The 17,351-nt window shown below is 38.9% G+C and overlaps 1 protein-coding gene across 5 annotated transcripts in view; it reads left to right on the forward strand.

The window, feature by feature from the left end:
• LOC144306848 (cytidine monophosphate-N-acetylneuraminic acid hydroxylase) overlaps positions 1–17,351 on the forward strand; it is a 114,087-nt gene that overhangs the window by 43,039 nt on the left and 53,697 nt on the right. For 4 of the 5 annotated variants that reach the window (XM_077886463.1, XM_077886460.1, XM_077886464.1 and 1 more), the window contains exons 2-3: positions 1,838–2,041; positions 5,072–5,163. In XM_077886463.1, coding sequence (XP_077742589.1) covers positions 1,838–2,041; positions 5,072–5,163 — 296 coding nt within the window. Of the gene's footprint in view, positions 1–1,391; positions 1,598–1,837; positions 2,042–5,071; positions 5,164–17,351 lie in introns of those variants that run through there. The other variant, XM_077886465.1, reaches the window with a different exon arrangement.

The following is a 17,351-nucleotide window of genomic DNA, read 5'->3' on the forward strand; positions in this document are numbered from 1 at the left end:
AGATGTAGTTCGTTCAACCTGCTTTACGTGGTGCATGGAAAGCCTTAGAATCTAACACAAAACTGGCCAAGCGGTTCATTCAATCAAGTAAAACAAAATATTTAAAGAAGCTTTCCTTTTACACTTTTAGACTAATTATCCTAGGAATTGTGTCAGAGTTTACTGTGGCTGATGTTAGGTATTTGTACTCATAAGAACAAAGTTAAAAAAAATTCATAAGGCCTAGAGTAGATTCTTTCCTATCAAATCACTTAACAAATATTTTTGGAAATATTGAGATCTGTTGTGAATATAATTACCAAGAATTTGGGACAGAAGTGACAATGAGAATCTTCTTTAAAAAAGTGAATCATATTTAATTATATAGCTATACTTTATCAGTTTAAACTTGGAAATACCTTACCTATTATTCTCTATCTTGGTGTGTTTTTAAAAATTACTTTTATTTCCCGTTTAAGAAATTTGCAGAATGTCTAAAATGAAAGTGAAAATGCCACAAACATACTTGAGCTAAATCAGTTTTAAGTTAATACGTGAAGGGAATCTTGACCACTTTTGGTTTGGGATGGAGTGTAAGATTAAGCAGCATGCACCCAGATTTCATACCATGCAAAAATATATGTGACATATGCAAAAAGATATTTTAGAACTTCTCTTGGCAAAAATTATATTCTGTTATGCTTCAGAGTAGCATCATAAATAGAGTTTGTTTAGAAATTGGGGTCTGAGGGATCCCTGGGTGGCGTAGCGGTTTGGCGCCTGCCTTTAGCCCGGGGCGTGATCCTAGAGACCTGGGATCAAATCCCACATCGGGCTCCCGGTGCATGGAGCCTGCTTCTCCCTCGGCCTGTGCCTCTGCCTCTCTCTCTCTCTCTCTGTGTGACTATCATAAATAAAAAAAAATAAAATAAAAAAATAAAAAAAAAAGAAATTGGGGTCTGAAACAAATATGAAAGAGTCAAATGCTTCTTTTGCTGCTGGCATGTTCTTTATGTATAAATTATTCAGATTAAGTACAGTGAGAGGGTTAATTCATTAAATAGCTAGTTAGTAAAGACATACCCTGGGATAGACAGTCTGCTAAGTGATGGGGAGAGAAACATGGAGAAGATAGAGGTTATTTTAAAAAGCATCTACATGTAAGTAAACAGGGGACCCTGCTGGGCATGAGGTTTTAATGTTTTATAGATAGGAATGCAAATTAAGAGGTGCTAAACTTGTCCTGGGGATAGCTTCAGAGGCAAGCCTTTGAACCAAGGCAAGGGCAGGGCAGAGGGGAAGGGACTGAGTTATATTTGAACCTAAAGTGTGACCCTCAGCGGCAAAGGGGGAGGAACTCTGTCATTGGCAGAAGCATCAGGTCCAAATGCTAGAGTACTGAGGTGGGGGAGAGCAGAGGGGGGTTTTAGAGGTGAATAGAGTTGTTTTGGAAGGAGGTGTGGCAGAGGGAGGAAGTGGTTCAACGGAATTGATAGTGAGCTGGGGTACACACTCTCCCTTGTACACTTTGTGGGAGCAAATGAGCAACAGAAGCTGAGAGAGCCACTATCATCCTTTCCACATCCCCCAGGGAGAGGCAGCAGCAGACTATGGGCAGGCAAGTAACAGGGGCTTTCTTCATTCTCTGGGAAGGCAGAGACCCACATTCAGCAAGTAGGTCCTACACATAAAGGAGGGCAGAAAGTGCACATCAGATAGCCACCACGCCTGGATACTTGGAGGGAGGGGCTTCAAAGTATTGTAGTAAAGAAGAGGTTTTGAGCTGTCGGTTCCAAGTGATTATCTCTTAACACTTAACATTACTGATTTTCCACTCCAATGGTTTGCCTCTTTGTAGCATCGAACAAACAACAGAGATCCTCTTGCATCTGTCACCCATTGAAGTTGCCAATCTGAAGGAAGGAATCAATTTTTTTCGAAATAAGAACACTGGCAAAGATTACATCCTCTACAAGAATAAGAATCACCTGCGGGCATGCAAGAATATGTGCAAGCATCAAGGAGGCCTGTTCATAAAAGACATCGAGGATTTAGATGGAAGGTACTGACGGCTTCTTTTGCCTTCTCACTGGAGACCCCTCTTACAGCTAGATTTGGGCAGGAAATGTGCTCATGAGAAATTTTAAGCAAATCATTCAACAAATCACTTCCCCTTAGTAAATTGGTAATATTTACTTGTGCTCACTTAGGACATCTCTCTGATCACAAAATGTTATGATCTTTTCTTAATTCTCCTCTAATTTTCACCCCAGCCTGGGTCAAGCCTCCAAAACTACCCCAAGGACAAGTGTAGCACCTCTTAGTGTGCATTTCGATTGTGAGAATTCTGAGATTTATCTCTAGCTTGATAGACACTGAAGCTTTAGGGCATGTGTGTCTATGTGTGTGAGTGAGTGTTTGGATGTGCATTGGCCTGCTTTTGTATTCAGACATTCAAGCCTCCCCTAGGTCTCATCCCATTGCCCCTGTAGTGTGTGTATTGGGTTGGGGCACTTTTCCAGACCCTCCCGGAGAGCAGGTACAATTTCCCTGGCCAGCCTCATTGCGATTAATAAACAAAAGTAAAAGTCCCTCAACAGTTCCTGCCCTGAACAGCAAGCAGCTCTTCTGATCACTTCTTGGAAGAACCAGTGCTGAGGCCCCGGCCCCTTGATTAAACCTGCCTATTAAACTCATACCTCCACGGCATAAGGGCAGTGACAGAGCAGGGTGGTTTTGTGCATGCTAAGTTGACCTGTGTGGTTTCAAACATGCCCATCTTGGGCTTTTTCCTTGCACTGTGTTGTGTGTTGTCAGTCTTGTCAGGTCACTTGTGGACAGTTTAGGGCTAGCATACCCAGATGGAGCTGGGCAGCAGTTCCAAAGCGCCTGCTATGTGTACAGAAAGCTACACTAGAGGTGAGGATGCTCTCACGGCTGCGCACCATTCTGCTTCAAAGAATATTCAGTCTCAGGGCCCAACCTCCATATTGTTAGATTTTTTAAAGTCTTAATCACTGTTGCATCTGTAGCTTGCTTGGCTCCTCAGATAACATTGCTAGGTTGGGAAAATTAAAATACAAGGATTCCCTCTAAATTTGCATTTCAGATGAACAGTGAGCCTATTTTTAGTATAAATGTGTTCCAAGTATTACATGGAATATACTTTTAGCTGACAGCTCTGCTCTAGAAGAACCGCTTCTTAATAATTTGCTGACAGCTCTATCTTGATTCCCTCCCCTTTTCTCAGTGGATCCAGTGAGGGGGACCTCAGACATGTGTGGTTTTGTCGCAGGTGACCTTTTTCTGGCACTCACAGCTGTTGGAGTCTTGTGACTGTTGCAGTTGGGAGACTCTGCTTTTCTTCTCTTCTTCCCCTCCCTCCTCTCCTTCACACAGTGCCCACTTAGCCAGTCATTTAAGGAATGTCACAGCTTTGTGATGGAGAGCATAATCTGCCCCCACCCCCACCGCACCCCCGCCCCAGTTAGAAGGCCAGCTGCAGGCCTACCAGTTCAGTGACCTGGACAAATGTCTTATGGTGTTTGGGCCTCCACCCCCTCCTCCCCGAGCCCTCTTAGCTCTCCTACACCTGAACTCCTCCCCCCTGTTCCTAGATCCAGCTCCCCAAGCATTTACTTGTTGGAACCGAGTCCCCAGAGAAACTTCTGCAGGGCTCTCCCCCAGCCACTTCTCCAAATTTGGCTGCTCTACTCAGTTCTCTGTGCAGTGATTCACCAGCAAAATCACTCACTTCCAGGAGGTGTTCAAGAATGCTGACCTACCTCTTCTCCTCTCTCCACCTCAGGCATTTTTATTCTTCACATACAACCCAGATCTGTAGCCCTTATAAGCTGTGGCTCTTGTTTCTTAAGCTCGACAATTTTTTACACCCTCTCTTGCGTGTGAAGCTGTTGTTTTCTCCCGCTTGGCTGCCGCTTCTGAGCATTCCAGGTCCTGCTAGGTTGCTTCTCAAATGGCCCAGCATGTGGAAGAGCTGCATCTGTAATGTTCTCTCTCAATTTTTGGAGGGTTGTCAGCTACTCACTGATAAGAAAGGAGATGTCATAGAATAATCCACCATAAATCGAAGTGTGGCAGATGCTTTTTGCTTTATTTCTAGAAAAAAAATATTTTAAAATTCTAGATAGGATGAAGCTTGAAAAAAATCAGTCTAGTTCACTTACATGTTAAAACGGACATTTTTAGTTAAAAATATCTGAGTGTTTCCTGTGTGAGACATACTTGGCTGTTGTTTTTTAATTCTTTAACTGTTAAAGAAAAAAAACACACACAACTTCACTAGAAACACTGAGAAAAATAGAACTGTTTCTACCCCATCCCCAACTACCACACCCCTTTCAACGCTCTGGTAAGAAATGGACGAAAAAAAAGTCAATATACATCCTGTTTTGTCACAGTCTGATTCTCATTTTGGAATAGATTTAGCAGAGTTAGCAAATGGAAAATGCAGAATGCTCGGTTACATTTGAATGACAGATTAACAGCAAATTTTCAGTATCTCTCAAATACTGCACGAGATGTATTTTTAAAATATTTGCTATTTATCTGAAATTCATATTTAACTGGGCATTATTTTATCTGGTGACCATGCCCTGAAATTTTAGACTCTAAGAAAATCCTTTATCTTTGAAAAGTGAAAACTTGAGATGAACCAAAGCTTAGTACACTGTGGTAGAGGTCAAGTCAGAGACACGCCTTTATTACTGTTTTCCTCCCTTGTGTTGGCTCCAGTTGGAGCTCAATTAGTGAACCAAAGGCCACTTTATTCTCTCGGCTCTGTTGATCTTTGTCTGACATGTGTCATTTTGTGATGTGGAATTTAAATTCGTTCCTTCTTTATTTTATTTACTTTTATTTTATTTTTTATCTGCCTTTTCAAAATCACCTACTGATGATGATTATATATTTCCTTGGCTATTAAGTATTATCTCCTAATGGTTTTCCTTTTACATAGTTGGTGTTCAAGCCCCTAATTTAGTTTCACTGCAAAATAATGCACTTAAGCATGGTAAGATTAATTTCATTTTTACCATTTCACAAACCTAAGTACATTTTCTTCCCCATGCAGGTCTGTTAGATGCACAAAACACAACTGGAAGTTAGATGTGAGCACCATGAAGTATATCAACCCCCCAAGCAGCTTCTGTCAAGATGAACTAGGTAAATACCATCAGTATTAATAAATATGTTCTGCTATTGTTGTTCCTAGGATCCTTTATGTCAACTTGTTTTTAATTACACTTGAAGCTTTGGATATATTCTGATTTTAAACTGTGTAGAGTTGGACTTTAAAAAATTTTTTTTTTAATTTTTAAAGATTTTATTTTTTTTATACATGAGAGACAGAGACAGAGAGAGGGAGAGACATAAGCAGAAGGAGAAGCAGGTTCCCAGCGGATAGCCCATGGCAGGACTCAATCCTAGGACCCAGGATCACACCCTGAGCTGAAAGCAGAAGCTCAACCACTGAGCCACCCAGATGCCCCCCACTTCTTAAAAATAGAATGAACAACTGTAAATTCCAAATAAGATTTCTCCAAAAGCTCCCTTCATTTATTCATTTGTTCAGCACATATTTGTTGGGAACCAAGCATGGGTAAATGGACTGGATCTAAAGATGAGTAAGAGCCAGGGTAAATGAGATGATGTTAGAGGAAGTGGTAGCTGAGACAAGCCTGTGACCAGCTAGGATCAAGGAAGCTCTGAGGGGTCTTATAGATACTGTGTACTGTAGAATGGTCCTCAGAATATTTTTTCTGTGAAGACACAGAAGGTAGATGATCGTATACATGATCCTCTGGATAATTATGATAAATGCTCACGTTTTTATCTGGGAAATTAAGTACTTCAAATTGCACAGCTCTTTTGGGCATTGATAAAAGGCTACAAGTTATGTCTGATTTTCAGTCAGCTGGCTCCACATCTGCTTTTTTGCTTCCTCCTATCCCAGGAAGCCTATATAGAGTAAGAAGGGCTCAGTCATAGTAATAAGTGTGTTTCTGTTCTAAATTATTAAAATTGTGTTTTTTTTCCCTAGAAAAAGTCACTTATGAGAATCCTTAAAAGGAAATGTGTTAGGAACACTGTTTCAGAATGATTGTTACAGGAATAATGAACAGATTTTATCAGACTGGGAGATTACAGAGAGCTTCATACTCGAGATAGCATTGGAGTTGGTGATCTTAAGTGCTTCACTCCTGCGGGGGGTGTCCCTCTCTGTCCTAGATCACCACTTGTGGCCTTGGCTCTTAGCCCCTGTGTGTGCATGCTCACACACACAGTCTGGTGTTCACAGAAGGCCTTACTAGACCTTCGTCCCCTGGTTAAGTCATATTCCAATTCCTCTAACGCCTAGAACTGGGGACCCCCTTGGAATAGGTGTCCTGGTGGAGTTTCAGTCCTTCCATAGCACAGATATGGTTCCTGTCAAGGTCGCCAGAGCTTTCCATGTGGCTTGATTCAGGGGTCACTTGCCATTATCAGCGTACCCAAACTCACCAGCATACAGCACTGTGACCTACTCTCCCTGTGGTGGGTTCTTTCCCTTGTATCTGGGAAGCAAGGCTTTCTGCATTACTTTCCTATTTGCCGCTGTAACAAATTCCCTCAAATATAACGGCTTAAAACCATGCAAATAGACTAGTTCACAGTTCTGTGGATCACAAGGCCAGCATGGGTCTCTGCTGCTAAAGTTATAGTGTCAGCAGGGCTGTGTTCTTTTCTGGAAGCTCTGGAGGAGGATCCATGTCTGCCTGTTCCAGCTTCTAGAGGCTGTCTTTGTCCATGGTCAAAGCCTTGCCTCTCTATGGCCATTGTTTCTGCAGTCACATCTCCCTCTGATTCTTCTGTCTTCTGATTCCAGGTTTTAGAACTCTTGTGGCATACATATTGGGCTCACCCACATAATCCAGGATATCCTACCCACTTTAAGGTCAGCTGATTAGCACCCTTAATTTTATCTGCAACTTTAATTCCCATTTGCCATATAACCTAATCAATCTATAGTTCCTGGGCATTAGAATATGGACATCTTTGGGAGCTGTTGTTCCATCCTGGTCCGGATTATCAGCCCCCACCTAGAAGCCTCAGTTCCACAACCTTCCAAGTCTTATCTGCTGTGCTGTCTCTTAAGAATGAGGAGGAGGAGAAGCAATACTATATATAAGAAAAACAAAAAGGAAACCATTTAAACATGAGCAATGACTCTAGCATATCTTAAAAGTGATACTGGGGAAACTAAAACAATAGTTCTGATTATAAAGAAAAATAAAGGTTTTATATAATGTTTATGGTTTAGAATATCAGGGCTACTCTTCCCCATGTGTCTTAGTGAGACCAACTCCAAATCGTTTTTTAAAGAAGACTCTGACCTGCACAGCTGTCTTCCAGCTCCCCTATGAGTAGAGGGGTCACTGACTAGGGTGCATGTTTTTTCCATTCACCCCCAAGAAGGTAGAATGCTGTTCTGGGGGAGTTGCTAATTTCTTTAACCATAAATTTATCCTCCCATGCCCCTGAAGGGGATGTCTGGACTACCATCTTCTTTTTTTTTTTTTTTTTTTTTACCATCTTCTTTTGTCAGTAAGCCCCACCCCATGTCAGTTGACCTAGTCTAGAAAGCCTATAGATCGCATTGTTATCAGGAACTGGTTACATGTGCTGTACAAATACTGCAAAGTTAATTTGGCAGAAAACTGATAATAATCAATGGTTTGCACTATTACAGTGTTTACATAAGTGGAAGGACAGTACACTATCATCCTCATGAATGTGTAACCTAGATATCTATAGGTCCTTAGGATCTTTTATAAAACCTTTGTCTTTTGGACAAGACCGACAGAGAGACAGGGTAGCAAAATGGTTAAGAGTGGACACACAGGGCCTGACAGCCTGGGTTCAGATCCTGATGCTCAAACACACAATTCAGTGACTTTGGATGAGATTTCAATTTCTTTATACTTCTGTTCCCCCAAATGCAGATAATATCAGTAGAAGCTACTTTATTGGGTTGTTGTAAGAATTCTCCAAGTGAACATTTGTTAAATTCTTGGCACTTGGTACACAGAGTATGATTATTTGTACACAGAGGTCTCAGATAATCTGCACATGTCCCCTGAGCCTGGGATCACAGAAGCAGGAAGAAGGGATTTTCCACCCAGTAGGAAGTTGGGTCAATCGGAAAACAGAGCGATGAGCTGGGAATTGGTGCTGAGGACCTGTGAAAGGCAAGGCAGCAGGTGGCAGCAAGGTCAGCGGAGGACTGGGAGCAACAGGCCCCAGTGAAGTTTGGCCTTTGATCAAGTGAGGAGACTGCATGAGAATGAAAATTGTGTTTGACAGAGCCCACTCCTCCGCCAAGTGCTACCTGTACTGTGGTGATTTCATACCATGTCCCAAGAAAAGGAAGCAACACGCAGTCCCACCCTGGGATATAAGCTGAGATGGTTTTGTAATTATCATTATTATAAAAAAATAGATGGTCATAATTACAAAGGCAGAGACGTAAAAGGAAGAAAGGCCTCATCAGCACTCCCATGACCCAGGATAGCCTCTGCTTTGCTATCTTTCCTTCTATTTTTCACCATGGTTACCTCTCCCCCTGACCCCTCCCTCTTCTCCCTCTCTTCCTCCTTTTTTTATTGACATACAATTCATGGACCATAAAATCCAGCATTTTACTGTGTGCAGTCCAGGGGTGTTTAGTATTTTCACATGTTGTGCTATTACTACCATCTAATTTCAGAACATTCTCATTACCCCACAAAGAAACTTTATAACTATTAGTCATCACTCGTCATTCCCCTTTTCCGTCAGCCCCTGGCAACCGCTAATCTACTTTCTGTCTCTGGATTTTCCTATTCTGGATATTTTATATATTTGGAATAATACAATACATGGCCCTTGTGTCTGGCTTCTTTCATTCAGCATTGTGTTCTCAGGGCTTGTGCGTTATGACTATGGCCCTTGTATGGAGAGACCACATTTCATGTGCACGTGCATCAGTTGATGGATTTGAGTTGTTTTCATTTTTAGGTATGATGCTGATACTGCTATGAACATTTGTGTACAAATCTTTGTGTGGACATGTTTTCACTTGTTTATATACTTAGGAATACAATTTCTGGGTCATATGGTAGCTCTGTGTTTAACTTTTTGAGAAGATGCCAAACTGGTTTCCAAAACACTGTACCATTTTCATTACTGCCACTGAGTTATGAGGGCTTCAATTTCTCCACATCCTCACCCACACTTGTCATTGTCCATATTTGTTATTATAGCCATCCTACTGGGTATGAAAAGGTATTTCACTGGGACTTCAGTTTGCCTTTCCCTTATAACTAATGATGTGGAGCATCTCCTTATGTGTTCATTGGCCATTTTATATTTATATTTATTTATCTTCTTTGAAGCAATCTATCCAGATCTTTTGTCCATTTTAAAATTAAGTCCTTTGATTATTAAGATACAAGAATGCTTTGTATATTAGAGATACAAGTCTACAAGTTATTAGATATGTGATTTGCAATTTTTTTTTGCCATTCTGTGGATTGTCTTTTCACATTTGAACTGCAGTCCTTTAAAACACAATATTTTTAATTCTGATGAAGTCCAGTTTATTTATTTTTTCTTTGTAAATTGTATCCTTTGTGTCTAAGAAAGGGTAGGCCTAGAATATCTAAATCTAATATACTAATATACTTTATTAGACTGACATACAAATAGACTAATAGTCTAAGGAACCATTGCCTAATCCAAGGTCATAAAATTTACTTTTGCATTTTATTCTAATTTTATAGTTCTTAGCTCACATCTTGTTCTTTGATCCATTTTGAGTTAATTTTTGTACATTGTATGAGGTGTAGGTCCAACTTCATTCTCCTGCATATGGATATCTGGCTGTTGCAATACTGTTTGTCAAAGGACTAAGCCTTTCCCTGCCGAATTATTTTGGCATCCTTGGTGAAAATCAGTTGATAAATGTAAAGGTTAATTTCTAGACTCTCTATTCCACTGATCTATATGTCTATCCTTATGCCAGTTGCATATTGTTTTGATTACTATAGCTCTGTAGTAAGTTTTTCAAATCAGGAAATGTGAATCATACAATTTTGTTTTATTTGTCAAGATTGTCATGGCTTTTCTGAGTGCCTTGCATTTCCATATGAATTTTAGGATTAGCTTGCCAATTTCGAGGAGGAAAAAAAGGGGCTGGATATTTGGTAGGAATTGCATTGAATCTATAGATAAGTTGGGGCTTATTGCCATCTTAACAATACAAGTCTTTTGGTCATGACTATGGGATGCCTTTCTGTTTTTTAAGTTGTCTCTAATTTCTATTGACTGTGTTTTATAGTTTCTAGGATATCAGTTTTGTACTACTTTTGTTAAATTTATTCTGAGGTATTTTATTATTTTTGATGCCATTGCAAATGGAATTGTTTTTTTAATTCATTTTTTAAATTTATTTTTTAATATAAATTTATTTTTTATTGGTGTTCAATTTGCCAACATATAGAATAACACCCAGTGCTCATCCCGTCAAGTGCCCCCCTCAGTGCCCGTCACCCAATCACCCCCACCCACCCCTTACCTCCCCTTCCACCCCACCCTAGTTCGTTTCCCAGAGTTACGAGTCTCTCATGTTCTGTCTCCCTTTCTGATATTTCCCACTTATTTTTTCTGGAATTGTTTTCTTAACTTCATTTTCAGATTGTTCATTGCTAGCATATGGAGATATCTTTATCTTTTTATATGACCTTATATCCTACAACCTTGCTGAACCCATTTATTAGATCCAATAGTTTATTAGTTGGTTCCTTGAATTATTCTGTTTGCAAGATCATGTTGTCTTGAATAGAGTTAGTTTTATTTCTTCCTTTCCAATCTGGATACCTTTTATTTCATTTTCTTGGCCAGTTGCCTTGGCTAGAACCTCCAGGTAGAAGTGACAAGAAGGGACATTTATCTTATTTCTGATTTTAGGGGGAAGCATCTAGTCTTTCACCATGAAGTATGATGTTAACCAGGAGGTTTTATTGGATCCCTTTATTTTTTTTTAATTTTTATTTATTTATGATAGTCACACACAGAGAGAGAGAGAGAGGCAGAGACATAGGCAGAGGGAGAAGCAGGCTCCATGCACCGGGAGCCCGATTTGGGATTTGATCCCCGGTCTCCAGGATCGCGCCCTGGGCCAAAGGCAGGCACCAAACCACTGCGCCACCCAGGGATCCCTATTGGATCCCTTTAGCAGGTTGAGGAAGTTTTCTTTTAAATTTTATGAGAGGTTTTTTTTTTTTTTTTTTAATCACAAAAGGTTGTTGGATTTTGTTGTATGACTTTTCTACATCGAGAAGATGATGTAGTTTTCCCTCCTTTGTTCTATTAATGTGATGTATTATATTGATTGATTTTCAAATATTGAGCCAGTCTTATATCTTTTGAAAATTGAACCTCATCTAAACCCCAATTGGTCATGGTAATAATTATTTTTTATATTGCTAAATAGTAGTTGCTAATATATTTTTAAGGAGTTTTATGTCTATATTCTTGAGGACTATTGGTCTATATTTGTGTATGTGTGATATCTTTTTTAAAAAGATATTTATGGGGATCCCTGGGTGGCGCAGCGGTTTGGCGCCTGCCTTTGGCCCAGGGCACAATCCTGGAGACCTGGGATCGAGTCCCACGTCAGGCTCCCCGTGCATGGAGCCTGCTTCTCCCTCTGCCTGTGTCTCTGCCTCTCTCTCTCTCTCTCTCTCTCTCTGTGACTATCATAAAAAAAAAAATTTAAAAAAAAGATATTTATTTATCCATGACAGACACATAGAGAGAAGCAGAGACATAGGCAGAGGAGAAGCAGGCTCCCTGCGGGGAGCCTGATACAGCACTCGATCCCAGGACCCCAGAATCATGACCTGAGCCAAAGGCAGGTGCTTAATCACTGAGCCACCCAGGTGCTTCATATATGTGATATCTTTGTCTGGTTTCAGTATCAGGGTAATATTACCCTCATACCATGAGGTGGGAAGTGTTCCTTTCTATTTATTGGGAGAGTTTGTGAATTATTGGTGTTGATTCTTCATTAAACATTTGGTCAAATTCACCAGTGAAACCATCGGGGCCTTACCTAGTCTTTGTGGGAAGTTTTTTGATTATTGGCCCAATCTTGTTAATTTGTTATGGACCCACTTGGATATTCTATTTCTTCTTGAGCTGGTTCTGCTAATTTGTTACTTTCTAGAAATCTCTCCATTTCATCTGGGTTATATAATTTGTTGATATACAATGTTCATAGTATTCTATCTATCTATCATCTATCTATCTATCTATCTATCTATCTATCTATTTAAATATATATATTTCTGTAAATCAGTCTCCTTTTTCATTCCTGGTTTTAGTAATTTCAGTCTCCTCTTTTTTTTTTTTTTTGGTCAGTCAAACTAAAAGTTTGTAAATTTTGTTAATTATTTCAAGAACTAACTTTTGTTTTCATTGATTTTTCTCTTGTTTTCCTGTTCTCAATTTATTTTGGCTCCAATTTTTTTTTATTACTGCCTCCCCTATGCTTGCTTTGGGTTTAGTTTGCTCTTCTTTTTCTAGTATCTTGAGGTAGAAGGTTTGGTTCTTTATTTAAGATCTTTGTTTTTTAATATAGGTGTGTACAGGTAAAAATTTCATTTTATACAGTTTTGGCCACATTTTGGCATGTTATGTTTTTGTTTCTATTTATCTTAAAGTATTTCCTATTTTTTCTTGTGATTTTTTTTCTTTAAACCATTTGTATTTATAAGTTTGTTACTTGATTTCTACATATTTGTGAATTTCTCATCTTTCTTCCTTTACTGATGTCTACTTTCATTTCATCGTGGTCAGAGAACATACTCTATATGACTTAAATCCTTTCAAATTTATTGAACTTGCCTTATTGCCTAACATATGGCCTATGCTGGAGAATATTCCACATGTAGCTGAGACAAGTGTATATTCTGTTACAGTTGAGTGGGGTGTTCTGTATATGTTGTTGTGTCTAGTTGGTGTATAATGTTGTTCAAATCTTCTGTTTCTTGCTATCAACTAGATATTTTAGATGGCAAAAAGTAACACTACAAACAGCCTAAATTCCAACAACAGGGAAATGGCTAAGGAAGTTATTTAAGTTAGTATTTAACGTAAACATACTTCCAAATTTTGTATGTATAGAATCTGACATAATATGACTCTCTCTCTTCTGTTTCTTGCTGATCTTCTATCTAGTTGTTCCATCTTCCAGTCATCTTTTTATAATAATTATAATTATTTGATATATATGCATATATATGTATTAGATTTATTTATTTGGGAGAGAGAGTGCACAGGGGCAAGGGTAGAGGGAGAGGGAGAGAGAGTCTTAAGCAGACTGTTCGCTGAACACTGACTGCAATGCAGGGCTCGATCCCATGACCCTGAGATCACAATCCGAGCCAAAACCAAGAGTTGGACACTTGACCAATTGCACCATCCAGGCGCCCCTCTATATATTATATATTTTTGTGTATTTTCTTTTATTAGTATTATGACATTAGTCATATTATGTCAGATTCTATACATACAAAATTTGGAAGTATGTTTACGTTAAATACTAACTTAAATAACTTCCTTAGCCATTTCCCTGTTGTTGGAATTTAGGCTGTTTGTAGTGTTACTTTTGCCATCTAAAATAAAACTGTGGGCACAAAAATAGACACAGAGATCAAAAGAAGAGAATAAAAAAAAAAAAAACAGAAATAAACCCACGACTCTATGGTCAGTTAATCTTCAACAAAGCAGAAAAGAATATCCAATGGGAGAAAGATGGCCTCTCCAACAAATGATGTTGGGAAAACTAGGCAGCAACATACAGAAGAAATAAAGTGGACTACTAAATTACACAATGCACAATTTCAAAATGAATTAAAGACCTAAATGTGAGACAAGAAACCATCAAAATCCTAGAGGAGGATGCAGGCAGCAACCTCTTTGACATCAGCCTTACTTAGCAACTTCTTTCTAGACATGTCTCCTGAGGTAAGGGAAACAAAAGAAAATATAAACTATTGGGACTACATCAAAATAATAAACTTCTGCACAGCAAAGGAAAGAGTCAACAAAACTAAAAGTCAACCTACAGAATGGGAGAAGATATTTTCAAATGACATATTTGATTAAGGATTAGTATCCAAAATATATAAAGAACTTACACAACTCAACACACACAAAAAACAAATAATCCAAATAAAATGGGCAGAAGACATCCAGATGGCCAACAGATGTGCAATATCACTAATTATCAGGGAAATGCAAATCAGAACCACAATGGGGTACCACCTCATACCTGTTACAACAGCTGAAATCAAAAACAACAAGGAACAGGTGTTGGAGAAGATGTAGCCCTCATGCACTGCTGGTGGGAGTGCAAACTGGTGCAGCTACTGTGGAGAAAAATACAGAGGTTCCTCAAAAAATAAAACATAGAATTACCATTTGATCCAGTAATTCCATTACTGGATATTTACCAGAGAATATGAAAATACTAATTTGAAAAGATATATGCACCTCTATGTTTGCTGCAGCATTGCTTACAATAGCCAGATTATGGAAGCAGCCTAGTGTCTATTGATAGATGAATGGATAAAGAAGACATATGTATATATACGTGTGTGTGTGTGTGTGTGTGTGTGTGTATGCACAATGGAATATTATTCAGCTGTAAAAAGGATGAAAGCTTACCATATACAATGGTATGGATGGAGCTAGAGAGTATAATGCTGAGGGAAATAAGTCAGTCAGAGAAAGACAAATACCATATGCTCTCACTCATATGTGGAACTTAAAAAATGAGCAAAGGGAAGTGAGAGAGAGAGAGAGAGAGAGAGAGAGAAACCAACAAAGAGACTCTTAACTATAGAAATCAAACTGATGGTTTGATCAGAGGGGAGGTCAGTGGGGGGATGGGGGAAATAGGTGATGGAGGTGGAGGGCACTTGTGGTGAAGAGCTCCAGCTGTTGTCTCTGTATTGTATACCTGAAACTAATGTAACACTTTATATTGACTAACTTGAATTAAAATAAAAACTTTAAAATAAAAATTAAATTAACCTATCATGCTTGTGCTTAAGAGCATCTCTGTATTTGGAGTCATTTCCATAAGATAGTTAAATTACTGACTGGCAAAAGGATATAACTAATGAATGCTTTTACCCATATCTAAAAACTCATATACCTCAACATAAAAATAGGCTTTACATAACCTAATAGCCTAAATGAGAAAGGTAGCACTATAAAAGTAACAGAAGAAATGTAGGAGAATATCTTTGTGATCTAGGGATTGGTGGCACTTTCTGACTCTTCCAACAACACTTCAAAAGTGCAGCTTAAAGGGACAAAAAAAATAAGGACTATGATTTTATCACCACTAAGGAGTTCTGGTGAATGAAGGATGCTGTGGACAAAGAAGACACGTGACAATTTGGGAGATTACTTTGCAATGTTTATAACCAACAAGGGAGTATTATCCAGCCTATAGGAAGAAATTGACCAAAAAAAAAAAAAAATGAAAAAGAAAAAAAAGAAGGGATATCTGGGTGGCTCAGTGATTGAGTGTCTGCTTTTGGCTCAGGGAGTGATCCAGGGTCAGGGGATGGAGTCCCGTATCGGGTTCCCTACTGGGAGACTGCCTCTCCCTCTGCCTGTGTCTCTGCCTCTCTCTGTGTGTCTCTCATGAATAAATATAAAAATTTGAAAAAAATAGGAAACCCACTACAGAATGAAGAAAGGATATGAACTAGCATTTTATAGAAGAATTCCCAGTAAGGCTCTAAGTATATGAAAATATGCTCAAACTCATTATCAGAAATCTGCAAAATAAAGTGATGAGGTGTTACTTTACATCTTTTGACTGATACAGAGTTAAACCCGAGATGATGCCAAAGGTTCAGATATTTAGGGATAATGAAATCCACATTTGGGGGAGTGTGCCTGGTGCAGCCATTCTGGAGAGTAATCAGACTCCGATTAGCCCAAGGAGGTTTCTGAATACACTGTGATCCATCCATCCTATTCCTGTTGATATCCCAAAGTAGTCTCATTGTGTTAGAATCTAGGGGTCAACCACCAGGAGAGGGAATTGCTAAAATGTGGTGGACCATGGAATACTAAACTTCAGTTAGAAGATACAGACTAGATGTACACATGAATGAATCCTAAAAACATAGTATTGAGAGAGAAAAAGTGAGAAAGAGACTAGAGACCCAATATCATTCATATAAATGAAGTATGCACACATACAATATAATATAATTTTGCACAAACACCTTTAGTGGCCTGTAGAGGAGAAGGCAGTGAACGTGGGAAAGAGATAAAGGGAATAAATAAATAAGAGAGGAGCTTTGTTTGGGCCAAATATAAGTATCGTGAACTTAAAAATATGATGAACATGCTCCTCTTCACTTAAGATCCTAAATGAATGAATGAGCCCTTCCCTTCCATCCATTCTTTCAGATGCATTGCACCACCACCCACCTTTTGGAATGGACCAATTTTTGTTCCCACCAACTAGCTTATGAGTATGCCTTTTCTCCTCATACTGAACAGCTCAGGGCTTGCTCAGTCTTTGTGACTTCTCTCATTTGAGGCAAAGATAGCGTCATTGTTTTAAATTCCATTTGTCTCCCAGGTGTGCTGCTGATAGTTTCCAAACGCGTTTGCTAATTTTCTTTGGTGTTAGAACTTTTTCATTTTACACTTACATCTATTCAGAGTTTCCGCTGGAGTCATTTTCTACTGCTGTTAAACTCTGCTGTCCTCCCTTTGATATTCTATTTTATTAGAGTTTCTCACCACCTGGTTGTTTCTCTTTGTGTCTTTGATCAACGGGGCTGCTTAGCTAACCGATTGCCATGACACTCTTTTTCAACCCATTCTTTGCCTCCAACCTGTGACTTCTCCCTTTTAAATCTATCAAATTAGGTTTATTAGGATCCTCTTCTTGGCTGTTTTTAGGACAATAATCAATGATTTAATTGTTACAGTTTTCCTAACATGTTTTTGTTTTAATTCTTCTTCATTATTCTTCCTTATAAAAAGATTTTAGTGAATTCCATTCGTTTGTTCTTCTGGATAAATATTAAGTTATAACCCAGATTTTGTCAGTTTGTGAGGTCAAAATAAGGATACCACATTCTCATTGCTTGATAGATGCAGGGAGTTGGCAGGGATTACATTGTCCTTTTCTGCATATATGTAGTTTGTCTTTGTGCAAAGGGCATAGAGATCCTTATGGTGCTTGCTTTGGAATAATAGTTAAGAGTTACAGACTATTAGTTTCCTCT

Source organism: Canis aureus, chromosome 37 (assembly GCF_053574225.1).
Source record: "Canis aureus isolate CA01 chromosome 37, VMU_Caureus_v.1.0, whole genome shotgun sequence".
NCBI lineage: Eukaryota > Metazoa > Chordata > Mammalia > Carnivora > Canidae > Canis > Canis aureus.